Source organism: Notechis scutatus, chromosome 6, assembly GCF_049901735.1.
Source record: "Notechis scutatus isolate UNSWTSFEM ecotype Mainland chromosome 6, rNotScu1.2, whole genome shotgun sequence".
Classification (NCBI taxonomy): domain Eukaryota; kingdom Metazoa; phylum Chordata; class Lepidosauria; order Squamata; family Elapidae; genus Notechis; species Notechis scutatus.
The window spans coordinates 25,849,266-25,869,525 of NC_142014.1; the positions used below are offsets into that span (position 1 = coordinate 25,849,266).

A 20,260-nucleotide genomic window follows, 5' to 3' on the forward strand; every position below is an offset into this window, starting at 1 on the left:
TACCTGACTCTGTGGTTTCTTCCCCAAACCCCAAAAACTTTAACCTTAGACTGTCTACTATTGATGTCACCCCTTTCCTAAGAGGTCTGTAGGGGGCGTGCATAAGTGCACCAACGTGCCTACCGTCCCTGTCCTATTGTTTCTTTTTATTTTTCTTATATCTATCCATTTCATGTATTCATAACTATGTTTTTACTTATACCTATTATCTTGTAAGTGATTGACAAATCAAATAAATGAATAAATAAAATAAATAAATAAACTTTGGCTAGGGGGCTTTCCCGAACCCTTAGCAGCCCACCCCTTACCCTTCTTTTCCTAGACTAGACATATCCAATTCCTGCAGTTCCTGTTCTTCGTATGTTTCAGCCTCCAGTCCCTTTGTTGCTCTTCTCTGCACTCTTTCTAGAATCTCAACATCTTTTTTACATCATGGCAACCAAAACTGGATGCCGTATTCCAAGCGTGGCCTTACCAAGGCCTTATAAAGTGGTATTAACACTTCACAGGATCTTGATTCTATCCCTCTGTTAATGCAGCCTAGGATTGCATTGGCTTTTTTGGCAGCTGCAGCACATGGCTGGCTCATATTTAAATGATTGTCCACTAGGACTCCAAGATCCCTCTCAAAGTTAGTATCAGATTCTACCTATTCTATACCAGTGAATTTGGTTTTCGTTGCCTAAAGTGTCAAAATCTTGCTTTTCTCTACATTGAATTCCAAGTGGATTTTTCAAGCAGATTTCAGGGGCTTGGCTGAAAAACCTGGATTTCAGCTTAAGTCCACCCTCAAACCCCCATAGCACACCGTTCTGGGCCTTGTGACAAAACCACTCAGCCTCTTGGACCAATTACCTCATGGATTCCAAAGTGAGCGTACGAATCAAAGTAATAATCCCTCGACGTCATTTCTTCTGGGTTCAGGAGTTTCGCCATCTTGCCTCGGCCGGGACAACTTGGCGCCAATGGAGTTTGAATGGCAGGCGGGACAGGATTCGGCATGGTGACTGGCTGGAGAGGCTTGGGGCCACCGCTGTACACCTGAAAGGCGTCACAAGAAAAAATAAATAGTCATAGCATTTTACGCCCACACATCTTTTTCTTCTGCACTTTCCATATTTGCTTTTCTTTCTATTCATATTTTTCGGTATTTAGGGATCTTACTTTTTTTACCAGCTCAACCTCTTCTTCCTGTCTTGCTCTCTTTAAATTAGGGCAAGAAGCAACGGGTAGAAACTAATCAAGAAGAGAAGAAACTTACAGTGTTTTCCCAAAAATAAGACCCTGTCTTATATTTTTTTTGCCACCACAAAAGGCACCGGGTCTTATTTTCAGGGGATGTCATCCACCGACTAACCTCACTTGCGTGTGTCACCCCCAGGCTCCTTTTCACTGTTAGCGGCCTTCAGGAACTTCTTCTGTGGCTGGCAAGGCTTTCCTGAAGGCTTCTGCAGCCGACAACAGCGCTCTGGATCGAACCTGAGCTTTGTTATCAGCTACAGAGGCCTTCAGGAAAGCCTTGCCGGCCTTGATGGCTGCAGAGGAAATGGGCCGGCAAGGCAGGTGTTGGGGTGTGCGAAGCCTGGCTACATCTGTCCAAAGGTAAGTAGTAGGGCAGTTCCACCACCACCCCATCCCCACCCTAGCTTAATTTTTACCCGTGCACTCTGGGGTGGGCGGGGTCTTAATTAGGGCTTATTCTGGGGATAAGGCTTATATTGAGTGCATGTGTAAAAATCAAGCTAGGACTTACTTTCGGGTTAAGTCATATTTTCAGGGAAGCAGGGTAGAACTAAAGAGAAATTTCCTTACAATCAGAACAATTAATCAGTGGAACAACCTGCCTCCAGAAGTTGTGAATGCTCCAACCCTGGAAATTTTTTAAGAAAATGACAATTTTTCACACTTTATGACCATTGCAGCAACCCCACGGTGGTCATGTAATCAAAATTTACATTTTTGGCAACTGACTAAATGAACTGTTGTAAGTTAAGAGCTATCTGTAGTCTCTCAGATATTCTGGCACATTCACTCTCAGACTGCCTCCCTCGCTAAAGCTTGCCAGAAAATCTGACCACTCTCTGCAGTAGGGCTTATACAAGCTCGCACAAATGGAGATTCCTTTAAATCACCGACCAAGAAAATTGTCCATTATGGTTGTTAACAGCCTCTTTAATAGCTTTTATATCTCTCTTGCATTTCCGGGACCTCAAGTATGACATCTTTCTCAGGAGCTGCAGCTCAAACCATCCTCTTTCAAACTTCAAGCAAAGTTTTCTTGGGCATCGTCCAAGCAAACAATAAATAGGTCTCTGTCAATTTCTAAAACAGAAAGCAACCATCTGGTTTGGGCTGCAAAAGCGTGGTAGCTAAAATAGCCGTGAAAATATTAAGTGCAAAATGAGCTGGTTGGCTAGATAAATGCCATGAATAAATAAATAACAGAATTACAAAAGAACAGAATTGGACAGGAACTTAGAGGTCTTCTAGTCCAATCCATTGATCAAGTAGGAAACCTTATATTTTTGGATTTAGATTTGCCGGTTCTCTGAACTGCACAGAATCATAACAACCAGTTCTATAGAACCGGTCTGAACCGGTAGAATACCACCCCTGCTTATACCCTATATAAGTCCTCAACATATGACCACAATTGAGCCCAAAATTTCTGTTGTTCAGTGAGACATTTGTTAAGTGAGCTTTGCCCCCATTTTATGACTTTTCTTCCCACCTTTGTTAAGTAAATCACTGCAGTTAATCAGTTAGTAACCTGGCTGTTAAGCAAATCTGGCTTCCCAATGGACTCTGCTGGTCAAAAGGTTGCAAAGGGGGATCACATGACCCCCAGGGACACAGCAAAGGTAATAAGTTTGAGTCAGATCCCAAACACCTGAATTTTGATCCCTCGATCCGGGAAATTGCTGCAAAGGTTGTAACTGTGAAAAACAGCCATAAGTCACATTTTCCAGTGCCATTGTAACTTTGAATGCTCACTAAATGAACTGTTGTACCTCAAGGACTACCTGTACCATTCCAGACAAATGGCTGTCCAGTCTCCTTTTAAATAACGTCCGATGATGGAGCACACACAACTTCTGGGGGCAGGACGTTCCACTGGTTATTTGTTCTCCCTGTCAGGAAATTTCTCCTTAGTTCCAGGCTGATTCTCTCCTTGATGAGTTTCCGTCTACTGCTTCCTCTCCTGCCCTCAGGTGCTTTGGAGCTGGGGTCGCCAACCTTTTGGACCTCAGGGACCACCAAACTCATAATTTTAAATCCCACGGGCCAAGAGACCCTGGGAAAATCCCAAAAAAGTCCACAGGAAAATTCCCCACCCCATTTCCCTACCGATCAATCATTCTTTATTTGGGATCGCAATATACCAGCTCCAGCTCCGTTCTCAGGGGAAGAAAGAGAGAGACTTTTGGCTTCATTCAAGGAAAGCAGCAGAAGCAGCAGACTGTCTTTCTTTCTCTCCCCCAAACTTTGCCAGAGATGAGCCTTTGTGAGACTAGTTGCACTGGTGCAGCCTCTTGGAGCAGGATGCCTTGCAGGGTCCCAAAGACTCATTTCTGGCAGAGTTTGGGGGGGAGAAAGAAAGACTTTTGCTGCTTTCCTTGTGTGCAGCCAAAAGCAGAAGAAGAAAGAAGCAGAAAGAAGCAGCCCAGTGGCCAGGCCAGGTGTGTGGGGTGAGTGGGGCAAGTTCCCCCCCCCCTCCACCCTTTCCCCCCTCTCCTCACTACCTCATGTTGTTCGCAACGCAAGCGACGCAAGCCTTGTGTTCCCGCAGGCCATGTGGGCAGCGCAGCCTTGTGTTTCCATGCAGCCTGGATTAATTGCTTTGGGGGTGACATTTCTCCATGGATGTTAGGAATAACAACGTTACCTAACGTAGTTTGGGTAAAATAATATATATAAACTATGATAGTGAGTTTAAGTGTGTGTCACTTTAACTGCAAAGCTTGTAATTTTGGGTGCGGCTGTAAATCGCCCTAAGAGGGAGCAAGAGAACTGGATTGATTGCTGGCTTACTGGATTGCTTGCTGACGATGATGGATTGTTAACTGCGTGTTCTTTGCTGTTGCTGAAGGAAGAAAGGAGGTTTGATTTCTTCATATCTCTACTGTGAAGAGATATATTACTGGACTGATATTTGTAAGTTTACTGACCTCTTTTTCGACACTGGACTTTGCAACTGAATAATCCCTGGATGGACTGAACTAGTGTATGATATATGGACTGTTTGACTATGCTATAAATCTTACTGGAATAAACTATTTAACTAGCACATTGTATCTGTTTTACTGAGTGTAAGCTGCAAAACGTTTATCTCACATATTTGCCTGCCTGCCTGACTGCCGTGCAGGTTCTGCTAGGGTGTATATCCCTAACAGTGGACCACCAAAATTTTCCTGCTGGTTGGCGATCACTGAGTTGGAATACAGGTTGACCCCCTGGTCTTTGTGGCAGCCCCTCAAATATTGGAACCCTGCTATCATGTCACCCCCTAGTCCTTCTTTTCCCTAGACCAGCCATATCTAGTTCCTGCAACCGTTCTTCATATATTTTGGTTTCCAAGCTCTTAATCATCTTTCTTGCTCTTCTCTGCCCTCTTTCCAGAACCTCAACATCTTTTATTTACAATCTGGTGACCTAAACTGGATGCAATATTCAAGGCGTGGTCTCGCCTACCAATTCTACGCAGAGCTTCTTCTGCTTTCTCTCTGGGTATCCCTGTACCTCAACTATGAGAATGCTCAAAGAAAAGTTTGAGATGTAGGAGCCAAACTACATCAGCCCTATAAAATCTCTTCTGCATCGATGAAGGGAAGTGGGCAGGATTCCAGCTGCCCAGATGTTTACTCTCTCTGGAGCAAAGGGAGGCCCCGTGATAATTTATGGAATTTGAAGAGCCATCCTCCTCACCTGGAGTGGCCCTCTCTTCTCTAAAAAAAGAAGAGACAGAAGGAGTTAGATTCTTGTGAATCTAATTCCTTGCTCTTGATCTGAGAACTCCGAGAGAGAGTTTGTGATGTCCCCGGTTTTTCCTAAGCTAAGGCGTCAAGGGACCTCACAATTTTAACCGAACGCAGAAGAGGGCTGAGCAGGAGACAGGATTCCTTAATTAGCCTTCTTATCTTCAATCTGTATTGCCACACACCTTAAGATTTTTAATAGACAAGCAGCATTTATTCAGCTTTGTCCATTGCTGACAATGGAATTTAGGCTGGATTCTATTTTTTTCCCCCTCCATTTTTCTTCAAGGTAGAGACTGATCATTTATTTATTGAAATGTTAATAAACGTGCTTCCCCCTGCCCCCCCCTAAACAAAGACAGAGATAAATCCTGTAGGAGGAGAGCCAAAAATTCATGCTTTTCTTTTTTTAAAAAAAAACTGCATTAGAAAAAGTGCCACCGAAATTGATTTCGTGATTACACAGAGAGAGATCTCTTGCTGTGTACAGCCTCCCTGCCTGTGATTTAAGACACAGCTATGATTTGGGAGGAAATGTATAATGTTAACGAAACCAAAAGGCCAAATGCTTTAGTACAGTAGTCCTTGGCTTACAGGGTGCAAGGCCTTAGCTGTGGACCCCCAGAATCCTCAGCCAGTGGCTGAGGAATCTGGGAGTGAAGTCCACAAGTAGATGCCAAGGACCCCTGGCTTCAGCGACAATTGAGTCCAACATTTCTGTTGTTAAGTGAGACATTTGTTAAGTGACTGTTGTCCCGTTTTACAACCTAGTTGTTAAGCGAACCGCTGCAGTTGTGACATGAGTAATACAGGTTTGTTAAGGGATCCTGGCTTCCCGCCTTGACTTTGCTTGTCAGAAGGTGCAAAAGTTTAGTTTAGTTTATTGTCATTGCATCTCGTACAACGAAATCAAACACCGTCTTCAGTGCACATCATGACCATGAAACTAAACACAAACACACATCCTTCACTCTTCACACATTGAACCGGAAACCCCCGACACCACACCAACACTGCACTCTACAGCAGAATTCAACAGAGCTACTGCCCTGGGATAGAAGCTGTTTCTCAGCCTATTTGTCCTTGTTTTTAGTTATCCTGTACTGTCTGCCAGATGGCAATAGCTCAAAAAAAAAGGGTGTTCCCAGGATGAGATGGATCTTTAATAAGAATGTTTTGAACTTTCTTAAGGCAGCGGGAGCTATAAAGCTCTTCCAAAGAGGGGAGAGGGCAACCCATGATCCTCTGGGCAATGACGTTAACCCTCTGGAGTGCTGTCCTATCTGCCCCTGTGCAATTGGCAAACCATACAGAGGTGCAGTAAGTTAAAATACTTTCTATGGTGCAGCGGTAGAAGGTCACCAGCAGTTTTCCATTCAGTTGTTGTTTTCTGAGAAGCCTCAGGTGGTATAATCTCTGCTGGGCCCTTTTGACCAGGGCTGCAATGTGAGCCCACCAGGTCAGGTCCTCTTTTAGGGTAATACCCAGAAACTTAAAACTGGCCACTTGCTCCACTCGGTCTCCATTGATAAGCAAGGACTGGATGTCTGATCTGTTCCTTCTATAGTCCACTATAAGCTTCTTGTTCTTATTGGTGTTGAGGACCAAGTTATTGTCTCCACATCACGAAAACAACCGGTCCACCTCATCTCGGTCGGCAGACTCATTCCCCCCTGGATTCCCTGTGACCCCAGGACTGGCATAAATACGAGTCAGGTGCCAAGCATTCCGAATTTAGATCCCGTGACCACAGGGGATGTTGCAAAGGGTTGTTACTGTGAAAAGCGGCCCGAAGTCACTTTTTTTCAGTGCTATGTAACTTTGAACCATCTACTAAAGGTTGTAAGCTGAGGAAGACCTAGTACAACTAGTTGCATTTGTAGCTATCACAGCTCCCAAAGCAGGATCGGTTGTAATTATTGGGTTAGTTACGGGGGTGGGATGTATTAGAGGGGGGGAAAAAACAGATAAGAAGCACAAAATCTGAGGTATCGGCACAGATTAAATAGTCCTTGTCCTCAGTTAGCACTTGTTTCCCAATTTAGGAAATGAGAGGCTTTTTTTAAAAGAAAAATCTGTCCATAAACCTGAGTTGATCACATCACACTCTCTTTTGTCAATGGATCCAGCACAAACTCCCTTCCCTGGGGAGGAGGGAACCCTAATACCCTCACCCCTTTCTTGCCAAACCCAAAGTTAATTACTCATTAGTGACGGTCATTCATTAATTTTGCTCCTAGTTTCTCCCAAGGCCTCTCTGGGTTGACTGGCTACTGGCAAAATCTATTCTAAATCCCCCGATTTGGCAGCACAATTACATTTGACTTCAAATCACAGCTCAAGCCGTTCTGCTTTCTTTCTTTCTCTCTTTTTTGGCTGAATCCACACTGCCAATTGACAAGAGCAAAACATTTGTCTCCGGAAGGGTGACAACCTGTTCGCACAACTTTTTAAAATCTAGCTTTCGGAAGAGATGAGCCACAAATATCGACACGTGGAAGTTTTGAGTCGGGTTTTGGCTAGAAAACGGGAAGGTTCAAAAGGGGAGCCCTGTTGCCGTATTTTCCCACCAAATCTATTTCAAAAGAGCAGAAAAGGTAACAAACGGGTTTAAAACCAAGCTGCCTTTTTTCCTGGTTGCTAGGTGATATTCTTCCTTCCCCTGGCGAGTCACAACATAGTAATTAGACCTTTCTCTGCAAATACAACATAGACATTATCCTCTGTTGGAATTTTTCCAAGAATGAGAACCTATAAAGAATCCCCTTGCAAGAGGTTTAAGGCTCTTTTCAGTCTAATCTTGGATTTCCAGCAGCCTTAGGGAGGGGTGGGGGGAAAAAAGAACTAAGGTATTGCATTGAATTGAGCATCTGATCCCTAAATGTTATATTGAGGAATTGATACCTATTTTGAGGTGTAGAAAGTTAGCACCCACCCTTCTCCTAGAAGAATGAAATATTGTAGGAAATATTAAGAAAGGCAGAATATTATATGTCCCTGGATGGATGAGAAAAGAAGAAACATGCTCTTGGAAAGCAGCTCCCACCTTTGTTAATAGCCCCAGAAAGGCCATCCCATCTAAAGACAAAAGGCTGGGCCAGATTATCTACAACACAAAAGACCTTCACCCTCAGGACATAATAGGATTAGCCCTCTACCAGAGGTTGGTCTTCAGCAGGTTCTGACCAGTTCTGGAGAACCAGTAGTGGAAATTTTGAGTAGTTTGGAGAACTGGCAAATCCCACCTCTGACTGGCCCCGCCCCCATCTATTCTCTGCCTCCCATTGAGTCCCAGCTGATCATCTGGGTCTTCTTTAGTTACCCTGCGCAGGAGAACGGAGCTGGAAAGCAGGCAAGTGGGGTGGGAAGGGAATGGGATTTTGCAGTATCCTTTCCCTGCGACGCCCACCAAGCCACGCCCACCAAGCGAAACTCAAAGAACCAGTATTGAAAAATTTTGAATCCCACCACTGCCCTCAAGATTCAACCAAGCCTGGGACTCAAGACAACCTACAAAGTTACCCCTGCATGGCCCCACGGGAGTCTGACAACCAATCGGGATACATTTCTTTCACAGGAACAGGAAGAACATACAAAGCCCAAGAGAAGGTATAAAAATATCTCACTCTCCACTCCATGTGGTCAGCTACCCAGGACTTCAAACCCATGTGGTCCTGTCCACCATTAAAACCATCTTTCTCATCAGCCTCCATGTTTCCAGTGTCTTTCTCCCCACTTGGGATCTGAACCCAGAGGGACATTTCTTCCAACAGAGGGAAAGTGTGCTATTTTCTGCCAATAATAATAATAATAATAAATAATAAATAATAAATAATAATAATAATAATAATAATAATAATAATAATAATAATAATAATAATAATAATTAATAATTATAATAATAATAATAATAATAATAATAATAATAATAATAATAATAATAATAATAATAATAATAATAGTAGTCATCATCATTATTCTGCCATGTGAAAAAAGGTATGATAGCTGCAGAGAGATTATTGGAATATGTTATCCTGTTCGTGATTCAATAGACTTCTGGAGTATTTGGCCATTTGCCCTGCCCCAAAGTGCAGATGTTCCCAGTTTTCACCCAGAGGCAAGCGGTAATGAAGGTCAGGGTTCTATTTTGATGAAGACGGGATAAGCCGAAGCCAAATAGTAAGTAAGCTGATTTTGCAGCTCTCGAAGCTGAAATATCAGAGGAGCTGTAAGAAAAATGAAGAGAGCAGAGAAACACGAATCTGGAAAGAACCGTGGCTGCAGCCAGCACAATGGATCTATTGAGATTCATCTCCCTCTATTGATCATCCTTCTCGTTCTTTTATTTCTAGAACCTCAACCAGCTCTTTTTCTGCTGTTCCAGTTTCTCTAATTTCTCTTTTGGGGAATAACAGAAGAACAGAACAGAAGAGCAGAGTTGGATAAACTTGAGACTTGGTGCAAATATTACTTCACTCTGCTTTCTAGGAGAACTTGGCATGCTTGCATTGGTATGCCTGTACCACCCTTAAAAAAAACCTTGAAGATCTTTTAGTCCAACTCCCAAGTTGGATATAAGGAAGAACTTTCTGAATTGCCAAGAGGGTGATGATGGGTTGCCCTCACTGGGGGTTTTCTGAACACGGGCTGGAGATCCACCTGTTAGGTACAATTTAGTGGACCCCACAGCACAGGGTTGAAGGGTTGGAGTAGGTGATCTCTAAGACCCCTTCCAATCACACTTTCGATGATTCTAAGATTCTTCTCTAGCCTTGTACTCTTTGCAGAAAGGGCTTGAGTAAGGGAAATGGGAACGGATGTTAACCAAACTCATATACCGCATGTCACTCAAGAACTGTTTTCATGCATTCCCTCCCTTTCCCCCCTTATTTCTCTTCTCATTTGTTTCTTTAAAAAACACTGCATATATTACATTTGGTAACCTAGCGTTGGCAGGTGCCTTTGGTGGGCCCCACCTCTGGCCATCTATAAGCCGTAATTCACTGTTCAAATTCCAGAGGTGGGGCGGAGACCCTATTTCCCTGAAAATATGACCTATCCTGAAAGTAAGTCCTACCTTGATTTTTACACGTGCACCCAATATAAGCCCTACCCCCAAAATAAGCCCTAATTAAGATCCCGCCACTCCAGCGTGGATGGGTAAAAATTAAGCTAGGGTGAGGATGAGGGGGTGGAGATGCCTTACTACTTACCTTGGGCAGTTGTAGCCAGGCCTCACACACCCCGACACCTGCTTTGCTGGCCCATTTCTTCCGCAGCCAGCAAGGCTGGCAAGGCTTTCCTGAAGGCCTCTGTAGCTCATAACAAAGTTCAGGATTGATCCAGAGTTCTGTTATTGGCTGCAGAGGCCTTCAAGAAAGCCTTGCCAGCTGCAGAAGAAGAAGTTCCTGAAGGCCTCTGAGAGCGAAAAGGAGGCCGAGGGCGATGCACGCAAGTGAGGTTAGTCAGTGTATGGCATCCCCTGAAAATAAGACCTGGTGCCTTTTTTGGTGGCAAAAATATAAGAGAGGGTCTTATTTTGGGGGAAACACGGTAGAACCACTGGCCTCAAAGCATACAGAGAGAGGGAGAAAGGGAGGGAGAGAGGGAGGGAGGGAGAGAGAGACCTGAATCTATTAGATTGTCCTACCCTTAGATTACTCATCTCTGTCCATCAGAGCCAATCTGAATAAGAATGTGGTTTGGAAGATGGCGTCATTTTTTGCACCCCTCCTGGGTGCTTTTGAAAATAGGTTTCAGGCTATTTATAAACTGCAGAAAGCTGGAACAAAGAGGTCATTTCATTTAGGGGTGAACCTGCTAGTTTCTTTCTATTTGCAAGTTGTATCGCTTCCCATGGTTGCTATGGTGCTATTTTTTCCCCAACCTTTCAAAAGAGCTTTAAATGCCTACTCTTACTATTTTTGACACATGATACCGGTTTTCTTCAGCGTCACATTTATAACCATAACATTTAGGAAACAAATCCCATTTGATGACATTCAAGAATGTTAAAAGTAGGGAAGCCAAGCCACCGAGAGATCCAGAATAGATTTCAGCATTCTGTCTTCAGTCACATCCTTCACCATCTCCTGTGGAGATGCAGCTGTGGTGAGACCAGAGTCATCTGTAGCCAAAAGTTAAGAGCAAGGGCATCAAAAGATCTGTGGTACCAGAAAGAATAGCTATTAAAAAGAAATCAGGATGGAAGTTTCTTAGGGGAATGACCAATCTCTCTAAATATGACCTTCTTGTGTGCCAGGTGAAATGTGCAGGTTAACTGCCAAATAAGAAGGTTGGAGGCTTATGTACCGTGTTTCCTCAAAAATAAGACCCTGTTTTATTTTAAAAAAAAATTGCCACCAAAAAAGGCACCAGGTCTTATTTTGGGGGGATGTCATCCACTGACTAACCTCACTTGCATGCGTCGATCCTGGGTCTCCTTTTCGCTGTCAGAGGCCTTCAGGAACTTCTTCTTCTGCAGCCGGCAAGGCTTTCCTGAAGGCCTCTGCAGTGGATAACTCTGGATCGATCCTGAGCTTTGTTATCAGCTACAGAGGCCTTCAGGGCAGCCTTGCCAGCCCTGCCGGCTGCAGAAGAAATGGGCAGGAGGACAGGTGTCAGGGTGTGTGAGGCCTGGCTACAACTGCCCAAGGTAAGTAGTAAGGCAGCTCCACCCCCCCACCATCCACACCCTAGCTTAATTTTTACCCGTCCATTCTGGGGTGGGCGGGGTCTTAATTAGGGCTTATTTTGAGGTAGGGCTTATATTGGGTGCACGTGTAAAAATCAAGTTAGGACTTACTTTCAGGGTAGGTCATATTTTTGGGGAAGCAGGGTCTCTCTAGACATGGAAGGCGCATCCTCATTTGGGTCAGAAATTTGTGTTCTGAGCCAGCTCCCCAAACACAACTAACCCTCTGATGTGAACTCAAAAGATTCCTGTAATTAGGAACGCCATTAGCCAGCTTCTCTACTCCACACCTTGCCAATTCAGGAAGTTCTTCCTAATACCCAACTTGAATCTCCTTCCTTCTCGTTTTAACGTTTTCTCTCTCTCCGTCTTGACGAAAACCAAGTCTGCCCCTGTTGCATCAGACAGTCTTTCTAGACCATTCTAGAAACTCCCTCCGGCCTCCTCTCTTGCAAGTTGAAGAGGGGTAACTTTCATCATTCCTCCACTTTGGATTCTCAGTTAAATCTGTCCCAGGTTCTTCCGGTTCTTTTCAAAGTGCAGTTCCCAAAAGTGAGCAGTGTGGCCTGTTCAAAGTTACAATGGCACTGAAAATATGTGTGACTCATGACCGTTTTCCACACTTTACGACCAGTGGTAGGATTCCAAAATTTTTATTACTGGTTCTGTGGGCATGGCTTGATGGATGTGGATTGAGGGGTAGGGCAGGGGAAGGATACTACAAAATCCCCATTTCCTCCCCCACCTCACTAACCTGCTTTCCAGCTCCGATCTCCTCTGCAGGGCAACTAAAGAAGACCCAGCCAATCAGCTGGGACTCAGCTCTATCTTGTATCTTGCTGTCATGCCCCTGTTGAAATCTGATTCTGAGGGGGAGGTCGAGCAGCTGACAGGGAGTGGGAGTGTGGCTCCAGTGCCTGGGGAAGAAATTGGGGAAGGGCACAGCCCGGCTGGGCATTCAGAGGAAGATCCAGGCCCACCCCCTCTTCATCCTTGGGCATGCAGGGAGGAACGGAGAAGGGAGCAATGTAAGTTAACTGGTTTACAGGGGAGGGAAGGGCCCTGATCCCCTTCATTAGCTGCAGCTGGGAAAACTGTTTAAAAAGGCAAACTGCGCACAGCAAAGTTGCTGGAAGCAAAGCGTGCATTATCTTTGTTTGTCAAGCCTTATCTGGGTTCTGGCGTCCTCCCAACTGTGTGTGTTTCATTATCTTTTGAAGTCTGCAATTCCTTATCCTGCCCTGTCTCGTTAATTGCTGCAGCAGGGTTTGTGTTGGTTTTTATTTATAATTTAGATGTACTTTGGGTTCTGATGGAATTTCTTCCCTTTAAAAACTGTTCTTGGGAGAGAGTTTTTTCTCCAGCCGATGATAACTGGACATTGGGGGCCAAGTTGGAGGAATTTACCTACTTTACCTACCTTTGTGACTTGGTTGCTTTAGGGCCATGCTCTGGGTCATCACAATTGCTAACACCAAGTGGATGGATGGTCTGCAGCTTTCCAGCTCCTTCCCTTCTGAGTATCCTACAGGCCAGCAGTCCCCAACCTTTTTGGCACCAGGGATTGGTTTCACGGAAGATCATTTTTTCCACGGACTGTGGGGTGTGGTGGAGGAGAGGATTGTGAAACTTAGATCCCTCGCATCCCCGGTTCACAGGGGTAGGGTTCCCATTTTATGCCTGATGATCTGAGGTGGAACTGAAACTGTAATGTGAGTGTTGTGGCACCTCTGCAAATACAGATGAAGCTTCGCTCGCTTGCCCACCCGCTGCTCACTTCCAGATATGCAGCCCGCTTACTAACAGGCTATGGACCAATACCGGGGCCTGGTCTGAGGGTTGAGGACCAGTGATGGGCTGCTGCTAATTCAAACTGGTTCTACCGGACTGGTAGTTCCAATGATCAGCTGGACCCACACCCGTCCTATTCTGTCTTATATTTCCATCTTTTTCAGGTCAGCTGATTCATGTGGCACAGTGGATTTCCGCGCCTCAGCTGTTCTACTTACTGGGCCCGCCTAGAACAGGGGTGTCCAACCTTGGCAACTTTAAGCCTGGAGGACTTCAACTCCCAGAATTCCCCAGCCAGCTTTGCTGGCTGGGGAATTCTGGGAGTTGAAGTCCTCCAGGCTTAAAGTTGCCAAGGTTGGACACCCCTGGCCTAGAAGGTAAGCTGTAAAGGTTCAAATTGATGTTTTTTGAATGTTGCGTGAGCTCACAGAACCGGTTGTTAAACCGGTTGCAGCCCACCACTGTTGGGCACCCTTGCTACAGAAGGAACTCTTTGGAAATATAGAGCTATTATTTCTATCACACAAAGAGCAGGCGCTTTTTGTAGATTTTAGTTCTGCATTTAACACAATTCTTCCACATAGACTAGTGTCTAAACTTCTGGACCTTGGTCTTTCTTATTCAATCTGCCTTTGGAGTATGGATTTCCTGACTGGCCACTCACAGAGGATCAGATGAGGTAATCATACCTCTTCAGCCCTTATTCTTAACACTGGTACACACCACAGGGTTGCGTGTTGAGTCCCTTACTCTATACTCTTTATGTGCATGACTGCATTCCCACTCACGCTAGTAACACTATTGCTAAATTTGCAGATGATATAACAGTGATGGGACTCATCTCTGGGAGGGATGAATCTGCCTACTGAGATGAGGTGGACCAGTTGCTTTCATGGTGTGGAGACAATAACTTGGTCCACAACACCAATAAGACCAAGGAGCTTATAGCAGACTATAGAAGGAACAGATCAGACATCCAGCCCTTGCTTATCACTGGAGACCGAGTGGAGCAAGTGGTCAGTTTTAAGTTTCTGGGTGTTACCCTAAAAGAGGACCTGACCTGGGGTGCTCACATTGCACCCCTGGTCAAAAGGGCCCAGCAGAGATTATATGACCTGAGGCTTCTCAGAAAACAACTGAATGAGAAACGGCTGGTGACTTTCTACTACTGCATCATAGAGTATCTTGACTTACTGCACCTCTGTATGGTTTGCCAATTGCACAGTGGCAGATAGGACAGCACTCCAGAGGGTTAACGTCATTGCCCAGAGGATCATTGGTTGCCCTCTCCCCTCTTTGGAAGAGCTTTATAGCTCCCACGGCCTTAAGAAAGTTCAAAATATTCTCATCCTGGGCACCCTTTTTTTGAATTATTATCATCTGGCAGACGGTACAGGATAATAAAAACAAGGACAAATAGGCTGAAAAACAACTTCTATCCCAGGGCAGCTGCTCTTTTGAAATCTACTGTATCGTGCAGTGTTGGTGCGGTGTCGAGGGTTTTCAATTCAATGTCTGGAGTGTGAAGGATGTGTGTTTGTGTTTATTTTCATGGTCATGATGTGCACTGAAGATGGTGTTCGATTTTGTTGTGCAAGGTGCAATGACAATAAAGTAAACTAAATGTAAAAAAAAAACAAAAAACACCACACACCAAAGTCCAGTTTGTGCTCCTTAATTCATTTTCAAGGCAAAGATGTTTCATTCCTGGCTTCCTATTTATGATCAGGCTGCATTCAGAAAATAATGGTTCAGAAAACATAACCAGAATAAAATAGTCTTTCTCCTCTCGAGATACCAGAATTCAATCAAAAAGGATTAACAGCGAGTTCAGAACCGAACACAATCCTTTCGCTCAATTCATGGCTATTAAAGAGCTGATATCAGTTGACCGTATGGAAAATCTTAAGAAAATCTGACTTATAATCAGAAAGGGCTGCAGACAAACAGAGATAAATTTGGAGAGGGGGCGTACTTTGTTAGATCTGGGGCAATGATTGGCTCAGGACGATGGGATTATTTTGATTACAATCACAATCTGCATTGACATTGACATTTGAACTGACATCTAATAATAATCCAAGTAAAGGAGATGATTTTTTTTTTAAAAAAAAGCACGCATGAAAACATTCTCTGTAATCCTTGCCCCTAAAATCACCTTAACCCCAATTTTCCAACTACAGTCGGTGGAAACATTGAAATCTGAGAAAGATTGGATGGCACTGACTTTATGCTTCTGTTAGGTTGGGATACCCTCTTTCTGGGATCGCATCTCAGTTTTGAAGTTTTGTGTGAGTTATGAAGCAGTAGAAGAATCAGAGAGATGCTAAGAAAAAAAAACCGGAGAAGAACATTCATTCCAGGTCACCTTTATAAGGATTATAATTGTGATTTTTCCTTTGGAATGGGATTATTCTCTTCCCCATTCCAAAGGAAAACACACAGTTATAATCCTTATAATTGTTTCTAACAGGGTCAGCCACCAAGACTGAGACCTTTGTAAGCAGCATTGGCTGGACTTTACTCCAGCTGTTGCAGATTATTTTCGTTTGCATCACTAGCACTGAGATACTGGCAAAAACGATTCTTCCCAGTCAAAGGGTAGCAAAACCCAAGAATCAAGGCAAGATACATCCAATTGACAATCTTGTTGCTTGTATCCTAATGGTTTTTATTGACTGTTTCCTAGTATGAGTTGATTGCTTATTGTACCCTATGACTATTATTATGTGTTGTACCTGATGATTCTTGACTCTTGACAAATGTATCGTTTCTTTTATGTACACTGAGAGCATTTGCACCAAGACAAATTCTTTGTGTGTCCAATGACACTTGGCCAATAAAGAATTCTATCTATCTATCTATCTATCTATCTATCTATCTATCTATCTATCTATCTATCTATCTCATTAAAACCACGAATGCGTTTCTGCTAAGGGAATGGGGTTCTCCTCTCCCACCCCGTGTACCAAATAAACCCCTAAGACCAGGAGTCCTGCAGCTCCTGCAGAACCGCGAGACCTCAATGACATTTCCTCCACCGCTACTCTCTCGAAGGATTACAGATGTGCCACCACCTGCCTTGCCGGGGCTATTTTTAACTTCCCTCTAAATACAGCCGCTGCCTCGCAGCCATTAGCACCTCTCTTCTTTCTCTCTCTCTCTCTTTTTGATGTATTGCTTCAATTAGCTTCTCCAGATCCTTCTGCTCCCATTTCCTCAGTTCGCGGGAGTTCAGATAGCTTTCCTGCATGTTTGGGGGGTGGGAGGAGAGAGAGCCAGGCAGGGAGAAGGCAAAGCAACGCACCCCGCGCTCCACGCAGGGCAAAAGAAACTCCCTGAACCCCGGTGCTAAGTTTTGGGAAGGGCTATGCAACGGAGAATCCAGCGGTGTAGAAAGACACGACACACACACACACACACACACCCCACACACACCCCTTCGCAAACACACGCAGAGACCACACGAGTAACAGCTCAGATTCCAGAGGGGTCCTTCTGGGTTCAGCACCCTGGACAGCTCCGCCGCCGGAGACCGCCTGCTTGCCGGCTTCAGCCGAACGAGGAGCGAGCCCGGCCCGGGACGAGGCGCCGGATCGGTCGCTTGCAGCGGCCGCGGAAGTCCGAGAGTGGCGGCGGCGACGGCGGCTGCGCCTGTCGGGTTCTCCGGGCGAAGAGACGGCCAAGCGGCGCCGCTGGCTACCTACCTCGGCGTTCTCGGTGGCGTTCTCCGCCATTTTCCTCCGGAGGAGCAGGCAGCGGGACGAGTGTTTCATGCCCATAAGAGCGGCCCTTCCCGTGCCCGCAGACGGCGCCCAGCGAGCGGCTCCGCTCTGAGCCAGCCAACCCAGCGCCGCGAGCCTCTTCTCCTCTTTCCCCTCCTCTTTCTCTTCCCCTCCTCTTTCTCTTCCTCCTCCTCTTCCTCCTCTTCCTTCTCCTTCTCCTCCTCCTTCTTTTTTCTTTTCCTCCTCTTCCTCCTCCCTCTTCCACCGGCACCCGAGCGACCGCCCCCGCCCGCCTCTCCCTCCGCTGTATCCCCCGCAAGGTCGCTCGCTCTTCGCCTGCCTGCCTGCCTGCCTGCCTGCCTGGCGTTCGGGCTGAATTGTCCCCGGCCGCCCCCTGCGGAAAGGATCCGAGCCGAGCTGAACTGAGCCGAGTCCGGGTGTCCTCGACTGGCCGCCTTCCTCCTCCTCCTCCCCCCCGCCCGCCTCCTTCCCTTCCTCCAAGGAAGGGGACTCGCTCCTTAGCCCCGCCGGACTGCTGTCCCGCGGAAGGCGCGGTGAAGATGGGAAGCTTTCTAGGTCAGCCGAGCACGGCTGCGGCTCCCGCTTCCCCGCCGCGGAGTGGAGCCGCGCTCCTAACGGGAGCCTCCCCGATTCCGGGCCTGTCCCGTCCGCCCCGGAGAGACGGTCCCCATCGGAGACTCTCTTCCCAACCCCGGGACCTTTCCCCGAGCCCGGAAGGGCCTTCCCGGCCCGAATTGGAGGGTTCCCCACCCGGCCTGGGGAGCCCCCTCACCCCACCCCGGCCTCAGCCGGACGGTCTTATCGCCGCTGTCCTGACTGCGGACCTGCACGGCGCGATAAGCAAGTTAATTGAGTGAGCCCCTGCCTAGTGGTTGCACCAATGGACAAGGAAGAGCCAAAGCCCCAAACACAGGGAAGGGAAAGGCACCCTTCCTCCAGGATAGCCTCCCTCCAGTGGTGCATTAACCACGAAGCAGACTAAGCACGTGCTTAGGGGCACCAGGCCCAAAGGGGGGCACCACAAAGTTGAGAACATGGCTTCGTTTGTACAGTATGTACAAAGGAAGAGGGTGGGGCACCAAGATTTGTCCGGGTTTAGTGCACCAGTGAGCCTCAATCCGCTACAGCCTCCCTCCCTCCCCTGGATGGAAGCCAAAGGCCAGAAAGTGGGCTCTCGCTCCCCCCCATTTCAAAGAGCCAGGCCCTTCACATGCTTCCCCTGCTGCATCGGAAGCCATCTGAAACGCCCTATTTCTGCTGCCTTGTTGTTTCCCCTTCCCAAAATGTTTGCTAACTCTTCAAAGGAAAAGAATTGGTTTTCCAATTGTCTTTTTTTTAGCCCAAAACCAGGAGCCTGAAAAGCTTAGCCTTTTGCAGTTTCATTTGCCTTCCATGGAGGACCTGTATACTGCACCCTGAGTCAAAAAGAGGGCTGTGAAAATATTTACAGACCCCTCACCCCGGACATAAACTGTTTCAACTCCTACCCTCAAAATGACGCTATAGAGCCCTGCACACCAGAACAACTAGACACAAGGACAGTTTTTCCCTGAAAGCCATCCCTCTGCTAAACAAATAATTCCCTCAACACTGCCCAACTATTTACAAAGTCTGCATTTACTATCACTATTAATCTTCTCATCACTCCTTATCGCCCATCCCCTCCCACTTGTGACTGGATGACTGTAACTTTGTCGCTTGTATCCTTACGATTTATATTGACTGTTTCCTAGTATGATTTGATTGCTTATTGTAGTCTATGACTATTATTAAGTGTGGTACCTTATGATTCTTGACTCTTGATGAATGTATCTTTTCTTTTATGTATGCTGAGAGCATTTGCACCAAGACAAATTCTTTGTATGTCTGTCTAATCACACTTGGCCAATAAATAATTCAATTCCATTAATTCTATTCTATTCTATTCTATTCTATTCTATTCTATTCTATTCTATTCTATTCTATTCTATTCTATTCTATTCTATTTATTCTATTCTATTCTCATTCAACTTCCTATTTTATTCTGCTCTACTCTACTCTCATTCTATTTTATTCTATTCTCATTCAATTTCCTATACTATTCTATTCTATTCTATTCTATTCTATTCTATTCTATTCTATTCTATTCTATTCTATTCTATTCTATTCTCATTCAATTTCCTATTGACTGACTCTTTTCTTTTATGTATACCGAGAGCATTTGCACCAAGACAAATTCCTGGTGTGTCCAACCACACTTGGCCAATAAAGGGATTCTATTCTGAGACAGCCAAGAATGGTGACCGGGAGTCCTCTTTTCTCTGTACTCAACACTGCCAGAAATCCCTCTCCAGCGTTTATCTCCTGCTCCCATCTGAAAGCTGGGTTGCTATTCCTCCTTCGCCCCTCCCCCACCTGCTCTTTCTCCCCTTCTGGGGGCCATTAACACTGACCGGACCTGAGATCCCTCCCAGATTTAGTTCTCAGCAATGCCCATCACTTTCTGTAATGGGTGAATTGTTTTTTTTGGGGGGGAAGGGAAGAGAGGCTGCCTAGGAAACCATTAGAGAAGAGAGGAAGTGGCTTCAAGGTCAGAAGAAGAAAGTGAAGAAGGACTTGTCCTAATGGATCAAATACAGTCGTTAAAAGTGGGGGTGAGGGGTGGGGTGGGGAAGTTTGGGTTTTCAGATTTGCATGGTTCCGTTCACGTAGTTTTAAAGATAAAGGTAAACGTTTCTCCTATCTAGGGGCCAATCTTGTTCATCTCTGTTTCTTAGCTAAAGGAGCCAGCATTGTCCAAAGACATTTCCGTCGTCATGTAGCCAAGCATTATATGCTGAGGGGCATGGAACGCATTGAAATGGTACCTATTCATCTACTCACATTTGCGTGCTTTCAAACTGCTAGGTGGGGTGGGAGCTGGAGCAAGTAATGGGAGCTCAGCTCGTCACACAGCGCTCGGGTCTCCAACTCACGCAGCTTTAGCCTCTTTAACCATCTGAGCCTTAGCTAATGCAGCCTTACTAATCCAGTAAAATTTGTTCTTCTAGTTGTCCCTTTTTTTCTGGCTTACC

General features: G+C 45.6%; 1 protein-coding gene across 1 annotated transcript in view; it reads right to left on the reverse strand.

Moving 5' to 3' along the window:
- The window catches only part of PRMT8 (protein arginine methyltransferase 8), a 68,619-nt gene extending 51,213 nt beyond the window's left edge, over window positions 1–17,406 (reverse strand). The window contains exons 1-2 of the mRNA XM_087967722.1: window positions 17,169–17,406; window positions 856–1,041 (exon numbers count right to left, since the gene is read on the reverse strand). Coding sequence (XP_087823848.1) covers window positions 856–1,041; window positions 17,169–17,243 — 261 coding nt within the window. The 5' untranslated portion in view covers window positions 17,244–17,406. The remainder of the gene's footprint in view (window positions 1–855; window positions 1,042–17,168) is intronic.
- Between the last annotated feature and the right edge of the window lie 2,854 nt (window positions 17,407–20,260).